The sequence below is a fragment of the Dipteris shenzhenensis genome, chromosome 14 (assembly GCF_047967505.1).
Source record: "Dipteris shenzhenensis isolate YYH24624 ecotype China chromosome 14, Dip_SZ_1.0, whole genome shotgun sequence".
NCBI lineage: Eukaryota > Viridiplantae > Streptophyta > Polypodiopsida > Gleicheniales > Dipteridaceae > Dipteris > Dipteris shenzhenensis.
Window position 1 is genome coordinate 51,613,281 of NC_141609.1, and position 19,211 is coordinate 51,632,491.

General features: G+C 41.2%; 1 protein-coding gene across 1 annotated transcript; it reads right to left on the reverse strand.

Moving 5' to 3' along the window:
• Window positions 1-7,184: 7,184 nt before the first annotated feature.
• LOC147894796 (uncharacterized) lies at window positions 7,185-7,598 on the reverse strand. Its single transcript, XM_087385373.1, has one exon. It carries the CDS (start codon window positions 7,596-7,598, stop codon window positions 7,185-7,187), a length of 414 nt encoding a protein of 137 aa, XP_087241499.1.
• Between the last annotated feature and the right edge of the window lie 11,613 nt (window positions 7,599-19,211).

Genomic DNA, 19,211 nt, shown 5'->3' on the forward strand with positions numbered 1-19,211 from the left:
TGCTTGTTCATCGTATGGCCATAGCCAAGAGACCACAATGGGCCACTCATGTCGGCAAAGTGGCCAGCATTCCATCACAGGTTTTATGCCACCACAGCAACCTCGCACAGCGATGCCTCCTTCTCAAGGTTGACACCCCGCCAACTCCCATCCTCTGAGCTCAGAGAGTTTTTTATCTCAATGTATTGATGCCGTTATGATCATGACTATGGGCTTTTCTTTTTGTATTCATCATGGGTGTTGATGTTCGCATAGTGGCTCCACTCCTCAGCTCATTGTATCAGGTCTCTTTTAGTCTCATAAACACTTTGGTCTTTCGAAGACTTGGAGGTGGCTTTCGTCACTTACACAATCTGTATAGGTCTCCACTTGCAGTTGGAGACTATAGCATGGACCCCTCAAGGGAGCAACACTAGGTCAAATAAGAGGTCCTAGGGAGATCATTCCCCCATTTTGGTCATGCCTTTAGTCCATCTTGCACCCATGGAAGATTTCCTATTTCTTTTAGATGTTAGCACATAGGGGCTTTACCCATTGGCCCTTGGAGCAAATGAGGGTGAATCGCAGATGCCATTTTTGTACAGAGGGCATGATACAAACGATTCCTCACTGCCTTATGCTTAGCGACACAGAGAGTCTAGTTAGTAGCTCTGAGGATAGTGGCAAGTACACAACACGTGGAGAGGGACTTCACATGGGGGATGGTGGCTTGACTCATGAAGGGGCCGCATGCACTCTTTATCAACCCTACCTCGCCATCTTTTCTGATTCATGGTGCATAGATAATGACCAAGATCAAGGCACACAAGGCCATGAGGACAAGCATGCTTGATACCTTGTGTAGAGGATAGTGTGTGGGAGATAGTGGATAGCATCATTTCTTGGCATGTTTGGGTCACTTGCTACAGTTAGGTGATGGGAGGCCAATAGGCTGCTACAACGGCCACTCTAGCAGGACATTATCTACACTTTGCATGCTATTTGGGAGCATGGGACTCTGGGATCTAGAGCGACCACCAAAAGGCATGCATGCTTCTGCTAGGCATGGTTTGCAACATTCTTCTATCTTCTCATGGAGAGAGGCACCCGTTGGTTGTATAGTTCACCATTGTGGCTATTAGCCCCTTGTTCCAGAGACACTCTACACAGCATGTTGGGAGCTCCAAAAATAAGATGGCCCCTTTAGGTGGCTTCTATTTTTTCCTTTCTTCCATGATCAGCACCTTTGGTTTTGGTGATTTGTAAGGTGGTTTTTATCAAGCATTAATAGAAGTTCATTTTTTTTTTTAAAAGATGGAAAGACAACATAGAGATAGATTTCAAAGATGAAGAAGGGTCACAAACAAGAAGAATGGAGAGTTAAAGAAGAGCAACAAGAGAGACAACAAGAAGAGCAAGAACAAAGACAACAAGCTAAAGATGAGAACGAAGAAGAAACATCAGAGGACAAAGGTGAAAGACATAAGATGTCCCAAGGCTACCGTTTCCCAGATATGAAGGTGAGTCATCAAGCAAAAGGCAAGAGCAATGGAGGAGGCACATAGAGGAACAAAGACGGGAGAGGATTCTTGTAGCTCTACAGGTAATGCAACATTTGCATCCACCAACATGGCATAATAGGGTCCCGGATGTTCCAATGCTGAGAAGATTGTCTCACAAAAAATATTTTCCATAGAGGGGTGGGAAAATAAAGCCTCACAGAGGTGGTAGATGTAGAGGTGGAGGTGGAGGTGGAGGTGGAGGTGGAGGTGGAGGTGGGGGTGAGGGTGGAGCTAGATCTAGAGTGGTGGAGATGGAATTGGAGAAAACCGACACTATAGGAAGTTAGGCATGAATGCTCTTTGTGAGATATACAAAACCTAGAAGAGTGTATAACTCTTGAGGATCTTGAGAGCTCCATTCACTCGGTTGGTTGAAGAAATCCTAGAGTAGTACAAATATGGCTTATGAAACCCATCCCTTGCCCTACCTGCCTTGCAAGAGGGGTCGATCCATGCCAAGAAGGTTACCAACATGAGCAAGGGCATGCGACTTGCAAGGAGGATGAGAGATGACGATAGGATTTATAAATCTTGATTCACCATTTGTACTCATTGTATAAAAAAATTTTGCAAGCCGGTTGTAAAAATTTTGGACAAATTTGATAATATAAACTTCTTTTTACCTTGCTCAAATATATTGTATTTCATTGCATTGAATCCATGTAATTAATTTGTACTGAATAGTAGGTTTTTTTAGTGAAAACATTTAATTATATTTGTGTGTGAGAGAGATTTTGCCTACACTCAGAGGCTATCCATGCCTCAGTATGTTATTCATCTGCATACCAAGCAAAAAAGAAAGAAAAAAGGGCTCTAGGAACACATGCACATGCTGCCACACCAAGCACCAAGACGGCAATGCTGTCTTGGCACTTTGCACTTAGCACATGCATGGGCTCTTGGAGCTCTTTTTTTAATGTTTTTAACTTGTTGGGGTTGCTTAGGATCATAATCGAGCAATTGAGGTGCTACTAGCCTTCAATCCAAGGAAAAAAAACTTTAAAAATGGCTCCAGAAGCCCATGCTTGCACGAGCATGCTAAATGCCAAGACAGTGATGCCATCTTGACGTTTGGCACACTAGCATGAACATGGGATCTTGGAGCCCTTTTTAGAATTATTTTTTCACCATGGGGTTGTTTATGCTCATCATAATCAAATCATTGGGGTGCTATTGGGCTATAATCAAGCCAATAATAATAATAATAAGGGCTCTGGGAGCCCATGCTCATGTCGACATGCCAAAGACCAAAATGGGCACACCAATACAAGTATGGGCTCTTGGAGCCCTTTTCAAACAAATTTATTTTGATTACAAGAGCTAGTCATAGCCAATAGCATGCCAATGCCTATGAGCATAGCCTAAACAACCCCTTTTTCTTTAATTTTGGATTAATTGCACCTCTGGGCATGGCAAACCACCTACTTGGCACAAACATCTCTATCCCTAGAGCCCTGATAACTATTTCTTCACACAAGTAGGCATTCCCTTTCCGTGATTGCATGCACGCATTGCAAAATAGTTATAAAAAATTATTTAAAAAGGGCTCTTTGATTACAATTGCCAACAAGAAGGGCAAGGAAAGTGACAATTTGCCAATGATAATGGTATAATCTCCTCTTGGCTACAATTATTGTGACAAATATCTACATGCATTGATTGGATTTTACTTTTCCAATCTTTAACTTGCCCAATATCTCTCAAATTTTTGCTAAAAGGGTGGGGAGGCGTAGGCCATCAATAAGACAATAATGAAAAACCATAATGCAAAGTACCCAGCAAATTGAGATGATAATGAAAAGTATATATATTATCTCATTTGTATGTATACAAAGTTGGTGTTGTACACCATAGATTAGCTTGATTTTTTTACATGAAGTTCTTTTCTTTGGCCTCCACAAAATTTTGCACGATAGTTGCTCTTCTCAAGGGTGCCAAGATAGTCGGCTACTATGAGAGTGTACTTATAATCTATGTGGAATCGTAAACACCAACGGTGGCACCCATAGCTATAATTGCCATAGTTCTTCCTGAAAGTTTGAGTCCAAAAACTGACAACACCACATCTTGTCTCACTAAAACGAATTTGTGTGCAGTGTGACCTAAGTCTCAAGGGATGTCATCTTTGATAGTGCCCTATACTTCACCAATCCCACCTTTCCATTTGGCGAGAAGTTTGAGTAGATGCACACAGGTGTCCCTCTTAAACAATCCCATGTAATGTGCTAGCAAGGTGTAGCACTATAAATACACACAAACGCTATGGGAAACAAAGATAAATGACACGCGCTACATCTATGAGAATGGAATATAGATAATGCAATAGAGACAAAACACCGAAGATCACTGCATTTTGGAGCAAGAGCTCGCACAACAACTATGTACAAAACAACATCGGAATGCTAGTAATAGCACGTGCACAGAACCATCTAACGATTAGGGAAGTGGTTATTGAAGACTCAACTGCTTGGAGATCTGAACCGCCAACCCTTGCAACTAACCTACCCTCGCACACCCCTCTTAGTCACTGCTGCTAACCCGCATGGTTATGCAATAACACATGGCACTCACGGTGGACTGTGTGAGCTACACATGCAAATCCCCTGAGTAGAAGCCAGATGCCTCCATAGTGTATAGTGTATGTGTAACAATCATTTTAGGCATAGCCTCGGTAGAGAACCAGGTGCAGTAAGTTAATTCTCACCCTTCACTCAGTACACATGAATTACAAAGCATCTCATTCCAAAAACACTCAAAAAAACATCCATTGTCATTAGTCGAAATGCCTATCTGAATGTCCTTTTATTGTTTCTCCTACCTGTCCAAAAGCATCCCCGCATTTCGGACATCTTTAATTTTGTCTATCCAAAAGCAACCTGCATTTCGGACATCTCCTATCTTTATTCTATGAGGCTATCCAATAGCCATCATCGTAGTTCTACTCTTCATCCAAACTAGAAATATACTAAACATGTGCATCAATGACACCCACCTTGTTCACTCCCGCATCACTGCTTTCAGGTAACTCTGTCTGTAATTGCATCATCGCTCCACTCGAACTAGCAGTAGTAGTCTCTAGCTACCTCTTCCACAACCACATCTTTAGCCTGCGATCCTACTCCAGATTCTATCCACCACTTGATGTTCAGGCCACTACTCCATGGGCAGCACCTCATCTATCCAACCACTCGGTGGCAACTACTACTGCCATCGTTCTTGTGTTGTTGTTGGTCTCTAAATCACCATCAGTTCATAAGGAGGATTCGGCAATCTAGGGAAAGGCGTATGCTTATTATAGAACTTCTCCAAAAACTTATCCGCTTCTTTCCATCGAGGAGGACGAGGAGGCAATGACAGACTGAAGGAGTGAGCGCACAATTCCAACCATAGACATAGGGAATGCTGCTACCGCTTTAGCACATCCACTCTTTTGCTGTTGCAAACAATGGCTTCCACAATGCCCAGAGTTAGCACATGCCTCCCCCAGAGTTCTAGCTATTGAATCTATAGTCCCTACTCTAATCCCTTCTCAATGTATTTGCCTAAATTTACATGGATATGAAGCACATTGATCCCCAATTCTACTAGTAGCTACTAGCAAATTGTGCTGAAAGGCAATGCAAAGCTGGTGCACCAACAACTTGCAACAGTATCGGATGAATCTAAATTATGCCCAAAAATTCAAGGAAGAGATTGACAAAATGCTTCAAGAGAGAGGGATAGGGACAGGGACAGGGAGAGAGAGAAAGAGAGAGAGAGAGAGAGGGAGAGAGGGGGGGAGGGAGAGAGAGAGAGAGAGGGGGGGGGGGAGAGGGAGAGGGAAAAATATAATGGTGGATGGAAGTGAAATAAGTTAGTCTATTAGTTAGAAACAAGCTATATTTACAAAATCATTGAAACCATTTTGATCTTATAGTTTGTGGACGGTTAGATTCTTAGAAGAGGAAAACTAAACTACGAACCATTCTTTTATAAAGATAATGGAGGTGAGAAAGAGCCAAAGAAGCAACATCAGACTTTGAGATCATTGTGAAAACTTCTGGTGCCGACACCCACACCGCATCGGACACCGCCACCACTGTTGTAGAGGTCACCGCAGTCATCGTTGTTGCTGAATGCTACTAAAGCTACTCCATCCACCTTTGATTAAGGGAGCCTCCTACCAATGGACTACCTCCAAAAATCCCCGTTGCAGTTGTTGATGGAGTCACCATCACTGTCACTCTTTCTGCCATGACCGATGATACTAGTGGTGGAGCTACAGTAATCTGCGTGGATGCCACCCCTGAAGACTCCCCCCATTCCACTTGCATGAGAAGGAGTCAAGGGTGCAAGGGTAGAGGCCACCCCTTGACTAAAACGAGGCCCTTTTCTTCATTGCTTCTTAGCCACTCTTCCAGTAGACCCCTTAGCCTCTTCATGTGCAAGCCCCTCAAGCTCAAGAGTGGGTACCAAAGTAGTAGATTGTCGAGACGTTGTAGACTCCAGATGCAAGGCGAACAATATCTCTAGAATCTACCCAATCTTTGAATTCACCGCCTGCTTCTTTTCCACTATTGTCACCACCCGTAAAGCTTTTGCATGAATTCGATCCTTCAAAATCTGAGCCCATGGCACCACCTGCTGCTCAACCATCGCGATCATCCCTTAAGTCCGAGGAGTGATTGTATAAGTTTTGGCCTGCAAAAACATAGATTCAAGTATCCACCGATGGAGATCCTACATTTGCGCATCCGGGCACCCACTCAACTTGTATTCTCCCCGAGCATGAGCTCCAAACTTTGTCTCCATCGCCTCCGCTGAACACGTTGGTTGCATGATCACTCCTCCATCCACAGGCAAGAATAGGCGCTGATAAATCAATTCAACCGTCAGCTCCCGATGCTCTTCCAAAAATTCCACAATAGATCCTACCACCAATTGCTGGTGGCAAAGCGCTGATGCTACTAGATGAACAGGCACCCTTTGCGAATCAATGCTACTAGTGGAAGTAGAGGAAGAAACTGAGCATGAGCCATCCCCATAGCTATGCAAAGGAGAAGGAAAGAGAGCGTGTTGAATGCATATGAAAGCTAGAAGGTAAAGGAACTCAAGAGAACTGCAGTGCAATGACGAGAAAGCAACAAGCAACTAGTATATGCAAACAAATGCTCAAGGACTGCAATCTAGATTGCCAATACCCCACCCTTATGATAGGTAGTTGCATGGTAGCTAGGATAGGACCTCGCAAAAGACTGTTGTCATCATGCCGCAAACCCTTATGCCACATGTCCTCATGCATTAGATTTGTTGCCTCCACCTCAACCCAGGAAATCTACACCTCATTAGAGATTGGAAATCGGCACTGAAGACTACCATCATGATGGTATGGACGAAGCTTAAAACCATTAACTGGATGTGGAAGTATGTGCCCTTGCAAATCCACAAGATAAAACGATGTCGATCCGCAATCGTGAAAAATCCAAAATGGACCCGACCATTGCAATTTCAACTTCCCCGACATCCTTCCAAGACAAGTATTGAATAGAAGAACTAGTTGCCATGCTTAAAATATTTTTTCTTCAAGGCCAAATCCACCCTCCACTTGCACCGTGCTTGAACCTCCAAGGTGAGATAATAGCTCTCTAGTCGCATATCATCCAACTAATTTAGAACATCCAACCGGAATACCATAGAGTCCTGCGGAAGAAGCATGTCCTCTACCACAATCCTCAGACTCGAAACAATATGCTTGATCGGCATAATTGCTTCCAGCCCAAATGCCAATTTGAAAGGAGTCAACCCCATGGCCATCTTGAATGATGTGCGGTAAGCCCATAGTGCTGCCAGCAACTTCTCATCCCAATCCATGTGGTGCTCATTCACCAACAGTGACATAATATGCTTGAAAGTATGATTTGTAGACTCTGCCAATCCATTAGCCTGTGGATAATAGGGGGAAGAATTCTTGTGAATCACCATATAAAAAGAATTCATCCGCTTGATCACCTTATTGACAAAGTGAGTCTCCCTGTTCGCTGACAATCCCAATTGGGCAACCGAACCGAGTGAACACATTGTGGTATAGGCATTTTGCGATCGAATTTGCGGTATTGTCTCACAAAGCTCAAGCTTCCACCCAATTGGGATAATAATCTGTGGCTACAAGAGTGTAACAAATCCTTATGCAGGTAGCTACAGGCTTGAATGGACCCATGAAATCCAAACCCCACTTCTGAATGGCTCTAGAGGCAATATGGGGTTAAGTGGCATACGATCTCAATCAGTGGGCTGGCCCAACCGCTGGCAAAGGTTGCAACTTTTTGCAAACTAGATGGCATCCTTCTGCATGGTTGGCCACCATAAACCCGTCTGCAAAATTTTCTTTGCGATGACTTTGCCCTCAAAATGGCCACCCAAAACCCCACAATGGGCTTCCATTAGCACTGCCTCCTAGGAGCTCATGAGGTGGAACACACCGTAGCAGCGCCTCTGTCAGATGTCACCGATACAATTGGCCCAGGACTACTTCAAAGGATCGGCTCTGCAATGCCAAGCGTTTCCTCTGGTCTCCATTTATGTACTTGGGCATGATGCCAATAAATAAGAATACATCGTACCATGACCATGGTCCTTCTGGAATGACTTCGCCCTCTTCTTTGATTGGATCCGCATGAAAAATCGCCATGAGCTCTACATCAGGAAACTCGCCCTCTACTCTTGTTAGCAATCCTCCAGATTTCAGTCGAGAGAGGTAACCGCATGCTGCGAGCCCAGCCGATGAATCACATTAAAATCATATTCCTGCAATAGCAACACCCATCGTGCTAATCGGCCCATAAGACTTTGATGTTTTACGAAATACAACTATGCGGAATGATCAACATGGAACAAATACAACTATGTGGAATGATCAACATGGAATACAAAAGTTCGACCCAACAAATAATGCCGAAATTTCTTGACGGAATAGATCATGCCCAATCCTTCTCACTCCGTGATAGAGTAATTATTTTTGGCTATTGAGAGCCGTTGGCTTGCGTAGTAGACTGGGAGATACCATTTATCCACATCTTCATGCATCAATACACTCCCAATAGCTCTATCTGAGGCATCCACAAACACATGAAAATTCTTCTCCCAATCTGAAGACAACAACATCGGTGCTTTGGAAAGCTAAATCTTGAGTTGCCGATATGCTTGGTCACACTCTACAGTCCACACAAATGCCTTCGGTCCCACATGAGCCAATGTATTCAAGGGAATTGCCATGTGAGCCAGGAATTGTAGATGTATGTCATGCCATCGAATTTGGCCCAAGAACCGCAAGCACTCCTTAGGTGTTGTTGGCGCAGGGGCTTGCATAATTACTGCCACTTTGTCCAGATCCACCACAATTCCTTCTACTGAGATCACATGTCCCAGGAGTCGGTCGCTGCGTACGCACATTTCATAGGATTTAGAATAAAGGAGACTTCCCTGCATCGTTGGAAACACTTCCGCAAATGCTCTAGGTGCACAATGAATGTGCCGAACACACTGAGGTCATCTAAGAAAATCAACATGAAATCTGTCAAATTAGAGCCAAAAATCTCATGCATTGCTCACCGAAAAGTCGAGGGAGCATTCCGCAAACCAAACCACATGACTATGCAGACATAGATGTTATGAACGTTGTTTTGGGCTGGTCTTCCGGAGCCATTTGGATTTCATTGTACTCGCTATATCCATCCAAGAAAGAGTACACCTCATGCCTCGCCACTTCGTGTAGCATAGAATCCATGTACGGTAAGGGAAATGGATCAAGTACAGTGGTCGCATTCAACTTGCGGTAATCGATGCAAATCTGCAATTTCTTATTTTTCTTTAGCACAATGACAATTGGGGAAATCCACTTTGGATTCTCCATCGGTGTGATGAATCCCACCCGCAACAGGTGCTTTAGTCCTTCATGCACTTGCTTGGCCACGTGCGGATTCATACGATACCTCTGTATCTTTGTCGGCGTCACATCTAGTTTGAGGTTGACCCGATGCTGGTAAAATTTCAGATCCAGACCCTTCATATCCACATAATCCCAGGCGAACACATCGAAAAATTCTCGCAAGAGGGCATCAATTTACTGTGGAATTCAACCGTCAACAATGTGCTGATTTTCACTGGTTTAGATGCTCCATCCTCTCCATTCTTTCCATGGAAAGTTGGCAAATGCATGCAAATCACTGCTTTTAAGCATCTTCTTTGTCAACTATACCTATTGAATGACATGAGGGGATGACATCTTGAGTGTCATCTTTTGGCCTTTAATGGTCTCTCTTCGCACTTAGAGGAAGAAGGGGGACCATGGCATACACAAAAGTAGTGGTGATGGAAAGATGAAGGATAAAGGGAGAAACAAAAAGTTGTGGACAAGGATGAAGGTAGAAAGAGCTTGGAAATACATTGTTGAAGTGCTATTTGAGACTACATGCAATCAGCCATTGGTAAGGATGGGCCTCCAAAATTAGTGATGCATGTGATGCCTAGGCTAGAGTACTCTCCATGTCCATTCCATGATCACTCCCAGTCAAGGTGAGATTAAGAACCTTGTCACCGCATGGTAATTCCTCATTTGTTCCAGGTCTACAAACTATAACAAGATAGGCTGATGCTTGTTATAGCTTCACTTAGCTTCTATTGAATAATGTGGGAATTCCTTGCCCTTTTAAACTTCTAGTTGTATTATGCTATTATCAAAAACTCCAACTAGCCTATAGGGTCCATTCCATTCAAGATTAAGATTGGTTTTGAATGGCCCTATCTTAATATTGTAAAACAAAAGCAACATGTCTTTTGTAAGATTCTTTTGAATCGATCATGCAACACTTTTCTCCCCCTTTGAATGATCTGTTGTGATTGTGTTGCCTGGATGCATAGCTCATGTAGCTCGGCTAGCTGTTGCAACCATATCCTGATTGCTTCTGGTTTCCCAAGTTGATGTTTAGCTACTACTCGAAGACGGGATGAGAAATTCCAAGGGAACCACTTCTAAATCAAATGCCAATTTGTGATTACCTTGTAAGCTATTTGATAAGCCCATAATGTAGCATGCAACATGGTATCCTAATCTCATCGATGTGTGCTCATTGTCTTTGTGAGTACCAATTTGAGAATTTTGTTGGTTGACTTGACTTGTCCATTACACCGAGGGAGTATGTTGTGGCAACTTAGTGAGAACTCCTTTGTCAATAACTCAAATACATCATTCATCATGAAATAGGTTCCCTGATCACTAACAAACTCAATGGGGCAACCATATCTACATATTATAGTTTCAAAGAGAAACCTAGATATGGTATGAGATGAGTTATTTCTAAAGGCCTTAGCTTCTACCCACTTAGTAGCATAATCTATGGCTGCCAAGATATACTTGTTCTGAATACACCAGGCTATATTTTTGAAAGGACCCATGTAATCAAAGCACCATTGTTGAAAGGTTCCCATGATTGACTCAATTGCAAGGGCATGCAATTTTGGGAAATCAATATTCTCATTCCTTGACAAACATTCCACTCCACAAAGCATGCATGTGCATCATTAAACAAAGTAAATCACCATATCCTGCCTACAAAATTTTTTGGGTAGTGACCTCCAGCTAGCCCAGTACATGCTTTGGTAAGTGCAATAGCATGTTCATGTGGCAATACCCATCACTATAGGACTCAATCTACATGTTCATGGGGCAACAATAACATGCTCATGTGGCAATACCAATTGCTACAGGACTCCATCTACACCCTAGTAATACAATTGTTCACCAATTAAGCTCTACTTCTAAGCCTTCAAGGCCAACTACCTATTCTTGTCTTTGGGCATATGCTCAAGAAAAGTTTCATGTGATAGGTAGTGTAACATTTCATCAAACTTGGTTTCTATTAGATCTACTACAACCATTGAGCATCTGGAAATTTGGTAGTAACTCCTTTCACATCATCTACTACTAGTAATTGGGATAAGCAACTTGCTCCCACATGAGATTTACCTAGCTTATGTATGATTTAAAAATTAAATTGCACAACAATAGCATCCAATGTAGCAATTTTCCTTGGATGACTATTTTATTAATCAAATAAAGCAAAGCCTAATGAGGAACATAAAAGATGCATGAGTCTTTGAGCAAAGAGTGGAAAATATTTGACACATTAAAGACCATCCCAAGGGGCTCACACTTGGTTGTGCTATAGTTGCACTTGAGAGATGTCAACAACTTGCTTGCATAGTATATTGGATAATCCAACCTTCCATGTGGTTGCACTAATATAGTACCAATGGCATATCTTGAGGCATCAACATGCACATGAAAAATAATATCCCATCTAGGCTATCTTAGGATAGGTGTTCCATATGCCCATTTCTTTTGTTTATGAAATATTGTAGACAATTCATCAATCCATTGAAATTTAGTATATTTCTTGATCAACTCATATAACGAAGCTACAATCTTGGCAAAATCCTTCACAAACCGTCTATAGAAGCTGATGAATACCATAAAAGACCTTAACTATGTCATATTCTCTTGCTTAGGCATCTTCTCAATGGCTTGGACTTTATCAACTCAGCTTGAATGCCAACCCACATGCAAAAAGCACTTGTTACTACATGGCAATTCCTCATCTATTCTAGGTCTGCAAACTATAAGTAGATTGGCTCATGCTTGGTATGGTTTCACTCATCTTCTATTGAAAAACTTGGGAATCACTTGCCCTTGTAAATCTTCCAGTTGTATTGCGCTATTATAAAAAATACAATCAGCCTAGAGGGTCCATTCTATTCAAGCTTAAGATTGGTTTTCAATGGCCCTATCTTGGCATTGTATAGTAAAACCAATATGTCTTTCTTAAGATTCTCCCTAGCAAAAGGCCGATCATGCCACACTTTTCTTCTTCTTTGAATGACCTATTGTGACCATGCTACTTGGATGCATAGATCATAAGGCTCAGCTAGCTATTGCAATGATCTCTTAAATTAATAATTGCTTCTAGCTCCCTAAGTTGATGTTCAATTGTTGCTACTTAGAGACTTGGGATGAGAAATTCCAAGGGCAACATAGCTTCCAAACGAAATGCAATTTCAAAGGTTTCATAATACAGCATGCAACTTGGTACCCCAATCTCACTCAATGTGTGCTCACTGTCTTTGTGAGTAACAATTTGACACTTTTGTTGGTTGGCTCAACCTATCCATTACATCGAGGCTAGTATGTTGTGGCATCATCCATGAACTCCTTTCAATAACTCAAAGACATTCTTCATGAAATGGGCTCCCTGATTCACTAACAAACTCAATGGGGAAACCAAATCTAAAGATTATATTTTAAAAATAAATATGGCTCTAGCATGAGCTGAGTCATCTTTGAAGGCCTTGGCTTCTACCCACTTAGTAGCATAATCTATGGCTACCAAGATATGCTTGTTTTGGTTATATTGTTCTATATTTTTGCAAGGACTCATGTAATCTAAGCCCCATCATTGAAAGGCATCCATGGTTGACTTGGCTATAGTAGCAACATGCGATCTTGCAAAATCAATGTTCTTGTTCCTTGAAAGACATCACGCTCCACATAGCAAGCATGTGCATCCTTAAACAAAGTAGACCACCATATCCTGCCTAAATAACTTTTTGGGCAATGAGCTCGCTTGGTAAGTACAATAGCATGTTCATGTGGCAACACCCATCGCTATAGGACTACATCTAGATACTCCATCACTGTACATGTTCGTGTGGCAATACCCATCGCTATATGACTCCATTTGCACCCCAGAAATACAATTGTTCACCAATTGAGTTGTACTTCTAGGATGTCAAGGCCAATCGCATGTACTTGTCTTTGGGCATATGCTAAAGAAAAGCTTGTGTGATAGGTGGTGTAGCATTTCATCATACTCAAATTCTATTAGATCTACTACAAACATGGAGCATCTGGCAATTTGGTAGTAATTCCTTTCACATCATCTACTACTAACAATTGAGACAAGTAATTTACTCTTGCATGAGATTTACTCAGTTTATGTATGATTTTGAAATTAAACTCCTACAACAATAGTATCCAACGTATCAATCCTCTTTGGATCACTATTTTCCTAATCAAATAAAGCAAACCTTGATGGACAACAAAAAGATGAATGAGTTTTTGAGAAAATAGTTGTGAAATTTATACACATTAAAGACCATCCTAAGGGTTTCACACTTACCTATGCTATAGTTGCACTAGGGAGATGTCAACAATCTGCTTGCATAGTACACTAGATAATCCAACCTTCCATCAGGTTGTGCTAATATAGTACCATCGGCATATCCTGAGGCATCCACATGCACATTAAAAATAATATCTCATCTAGGTTGTCTCACGACAGGTATTTCATATGCCCGTTTCTTCAATTCATGAGATACTACAGAGACTTTCAATAGCCCATTGAAATTTAGTATCTTTCTTGATCAACTCATAGAGCGGAGCTATAATCTTAGGCAAACCATCCATAGAAGCTAATCTCAAAAGACCTTAATTGTATCAGATTCTCTTGCTTAGGAATCTTATCCATGGCTCATATTTTATTTGGCTCAGTCTGAATACCTTCTTAAGATATTACATGAGTGAGTAACACACCAACCCGCACACAAAAAATATACTTAGTTGGGATTAAGGATATACTTGTCTAGACTGTCAAAGAGTTTCTCAAGGTAAACAAGATGCATAGATAATGCCAAGTATACATAAAAGTCATCCAAATAAATTGCAACAGACTCAGTTAGATAATCTCGAAAATGAAATGTATCAACCATGAACCTCTATAAGGTAGATGGTTCATTACATAGATCAAATGGCATGACATTAGTGGAATATGCATCCCATTTTGTTATGAAATCCATTTCAGAGTGATCTCGTGGGTCATGGAAATTCAATTATACCACCTGCAGTCATTCATAAATGAGTACATCTCATGGCTTGCAACCTAGTCAAGTATCCATCTATAAATGAAATTGGAAACGAATCCAACAACATTTCGGCATTCAACTTTCTATAATCCATGCAAACACACAGTTTTCATTCTTTTTAGGCATTACCACAATTGGAAACAAATAGGCACTGCGCTCTATTTCATAGATGAAGCCTGCTTGGATGAGTTGGTCAAGCTCATATTTGACTTACTTTGCATAGTTTGGATTCTTTCTGTATCTCTTTTGATGCACAGGCTTGGCATTTGGTACTAATGGAATTTTGTGCTAGCACAACTTGGGTGGAACTCCATGAAAATCTTTGTAACTCCATGCAAACACATCTTTATATTGCAAAAATAGAGTTTTAATGGATTGTATAGGTAATCATCCAACAAGTAGGCACTTACCCAATACTATTTGTGGTTCTTCTCCTATGCCTAAATTTAGCTCTTAACTTGGCTCAGGAACTATTGTCTCTATCAGAGGAGTAATTGTGAGTTTTGGTTCTGCTGTCTCATGTTCCCTAGCTACATATTTAGTAAAATGCTCAAGAAACAAGTGTTGCACTTTTGCCAACTTGTCTTTTTACTTTTTCTTGAGATCAACTACCGATTGGAATATGTCACTCTCTCTCACAGGCAAGATTTTCATTTCCATAAGTCAAGTTTCAACATCTTGTGGGAACTGATCCTTTACTTTTAGGTCTTTGGGTCAACAACTACTTGGTACCTTACTCAAATTGGTAGGAACATGGACCTCGATTTCCCCAGTCTTTATGGTCATTACCTCAATACCCCAATCATGTAGAACCTTAGCACTTTTCAAACAAGGTATAACCTTTCTTCCGTCAAGATTACATTGCAATATTCATTTTGATGTGTGCTAGCCATTAATGAAGTTATAAATCTTTCCCAACACACTTTTGCCACTAGTCAAAGGCATAAGACAATGAAGAAAAGAGACATACTCAAGGGATGGCTACCTTGTGAGAGTGTAAGGGAAAGATTTATAACTTTATGAAAGGCTAATTTCATGTGTTACATGTGCATTGCAATTTTGCAACTATGCAAAGAATTTGTAAACAACATCAAAGTGTAATTTAACACTAATCATGTTTTTCAAGTAGTCTATCACTGGCCTAATTTAGGACTCCTAGGTTGCATTCTTTCCATTTGCACCTCTCTCCCAAAACTTAATGTAATCCTTTATCCTTGATATTACTTTCAAGTGGTCTCTCACAAATGCAGCCATTGGCAGTATATCTGGACAACCAATTGGCAACAATGGTCAACCCTCACTATCTTTCTTCCACAACTCAATTCCCCCTTCAATGGGCATCCAAGGTGGTGATTTTGGATGCACCTTGTACTACATCATAGGTATGTCACCTTGCATGTAAAATCGAAATTGTAGTGGCTTTGCATGACGAACTACATTTCTTGCCCATGACATGGGTAGCCATCCACATAACCCTTGAAGTTAGGAACCCGTGTAAGAAGAAATGGTGATGGTGAAGATGATGATCATTTTTTGAATGTATCCATTAAATGAGGGAAAGTGAACGTTTGTCCCACTCAGTTCAATTAGGCTTCTTGATGGTAGGGCACACACATGAGGACATTGATGCAATGTTCAATAGGTTCTATGAGAGTTTGAAAATGCCCCTTGCTATAAGAAGAGAAGGGTATGCAAACAAGTATCTATTTTGTTCTTAGATCCACAATTATCTAGTTGGAGTAGCAAGTTTGATAAAATGATGTCCTTGTAATTCCATGCATCTCATACCATGCTCTACAACACACATCCCGATTGTTTACCCTGAAGTTGTAGTGTATCCTCCCAATGTAGTCATGATGCCAAGGCATTGACAACACATCATATATAAAGTTTGTATGAGACTCCATGGAGCTGCCCCGAAAGTTCTTCTTTACAATCATTAAGATGTCTCGCTGCATGTTGGTAGCACCTACTCCCACAATAATTGATGGAAGAAACCTGCTGCATCTAGTGACATTTTGTACATTAGTGTTGGAGGCTCTCTTTGTTTAGGAACCCTGTTAATGAAAGCGTAACTCCTTTTCTTTGAAGGTGGATCATCCCTTTTTAACATTCAATCATTGACCACCTCATCTATGCTAGCAACGTGGTCCATGGGCACATATTTTTGCAATGGGCTTCCATCAAGTAAGGTAATCTGCTTGATGGGCCACTTAGCTAGGCTGAGAGAGTTGACGTCTTGCATGGAAGACCCTAAGTCACTTCTTGTAATTTGCTCTTTCTTTTCAATACCCACACTAATGCAATCGTTACCTAATAGGTCAAAGTTTATAGAGTCACCCGGGAAAACATACAGGATCACACCTTCCCCCATGGTCTTTGTTTTGCTCTCATCTGACAAGAAGACCTTTTTCTCTTTCCAAGATTCACGAATGAAATTGTCAGTTTCCAATGAAGAAACTGGCATTGCCTCAACATAAGGTTGCTCAGGCTCACTTGGTGCGGCTTCTTGAGTTACCAAATCATCTAAAGAATCACCAACATGTTTTAGAGAGGCCTTAGGCCACTTGACAATGCTCCAAAGTGCCTCACCAATAAGCACTACATCCATAGTGGGAAATGCCAAGAGCATGTCACTATTGATAGACTTCTCCACTATCACCATACATTTTTTGCCCCGATCTTCACACCACTACAGTAGGCCTCCGGATCTATTACACACACTACACCAATTCCAACCACTTCATTCCCCACCATCATCATGACCTTGTCCTTGCATTTGATAGCCATCCCTTGTCATTACAATTACGGGAAATTAATTATGAGTAGACTACAACCAGAGAATTTCATAAGACCAACAAAGATGTCCTTGCAGTGGGGGAGAATGGCACGAATGCCATTCTCCATGTGGGATTGTGAAGAATGGCACTGATGCCATTCTTCATGTGAGTCTTGCTTTCCTATGGAGAATGGCACTAGTGCCATTCTCCATGTGGGATTGTGCAGAATTTCATAAGACCAACAAAGATGTCGTTGATGTCGTTGCAGTGGGGGAGAATGGCACCATTTCCATTCTCCATGTGGGATTGTGAAGAATGGTACTGGTGTCTCGCTTTCCTATGGAGAATGGCATTGGTGCCGACCTCCATGTGGGTTTATGGAGAATGGCACTAAATGGCAGCAGTGCCATTCTTCACAAACCCGCATGGAGAAATGGCACTGGTGCCAATCCCCTAGTGGGTTTTTGGAGAATGGCACTGGTGCCAATCTCCATAATCCATGAATGGGTCTTTACAAATTTTTTGTGAAAGCATGAATTATTTCCTAAAATTTTTAGTAATTTGACAAAAAATTATCTAAATTCCCAATGTGGAGATTGGCATCACTGATGCCATTCTCTGCAATCCCACATCGAGATTGGCACTAGTGCCATTCTCCATGCTGGTGCCAATCTCCATGTGGGCTTATGGAGAATGGCATTGGTGTCAATCTCCATGTGAGTCTGGCAACTTTCAAATTTCCTTGTTCAAAATGGCTTTGGTGCCAATCTCCATATGGCGCCTCAAGTGGTCTCAATGCTTTCCACATGGGGGGGGGAGGGGGGGCTAGCGTTGTTGATTACATCATGGGATCCTGATGAATGGATATGATCATGAGTTGAAGTTGCTTCCATTGGATAAGCACTTGTGCTTTGAGGTGGTGGCAGTGTGGATAGAGAGAGACACACACACGAAGAGAGAGAGAGAGAGTATATATATATATGCATGCATGCATGTATATATAAATATTTAGATCTATATTGATAGATATAAGAATATCTCTTATATTTATATATATCTTAAATAATATACATTAAAGGAGGAAACACACGAAGAGTTTCGGGGAACTTCAGAGGAGGTTGCGTAGGTTTAGAGCAAGAGGAGGGATGTAACAAGCGGTGGTCATGGGGGATAGAAGAGCTCAAACTGTGATGAGGTGGAAGTGTGGATAGAGACACACACACACACACACACACACACACACACACACACACACACAAGGAGAGAGAGAGAGAGAGAGAGAGAGAGAGTATATATATATATATATATACACACACACTTTCACACACACACACACACACACACACACACACACAAATATGTATATTTATATCTCCTTTATATACATATATCTTTATATGTATATCTCTTATCTTTATATATATTTATATTTATCTTACATATACATATTTACATGAGGAAATGCACGAAGGAGGATCTGGAAGCTTCAGAGGAGGGTTGTGTAGGTTCAGTGGGAGAGGAGGGCTGTAAAACGTGGCGGTCATGGGGGGTAATAGAGCTGAAACTGTGACCATGTGGCCGAGTAGATAGAGAGAGAGAGAGAGAGAGAGAGAGAGGGGGGGGGAATATATATATATGTGTGTGTGTGTGTGTGCACATGTATGTATCTATATAAATAAGAGAGAGAGAGAGAGAGAGAGATTATATATACATATTACTTTTTTAAATACTTTTTAGTTAATTTATATTTTACAGAGAGAGATATTATAAGCTATTTATTTATATTTTAAATTTAATATTTAGTGTTGTGTGTGTGTGTTTAGAAGTTTGGTTTAATGAAAGACAATTCTTGAATATCTATGTGTGCGTGTGTACTCGCGTTACTGAATCCTAGACCCACACTAAATTTTAAACTCTTTGAATTATAATTTTAAGATAT

Coding starts and splice junctions, on each gene's coding strand:
- LOC147894796 (XM_087385373.1), bottom strand. CDS start 7,598: ATGTGTTCACTCGGTTCGGTTGCCCAATTGGGATTGTCAGCGAACAGG.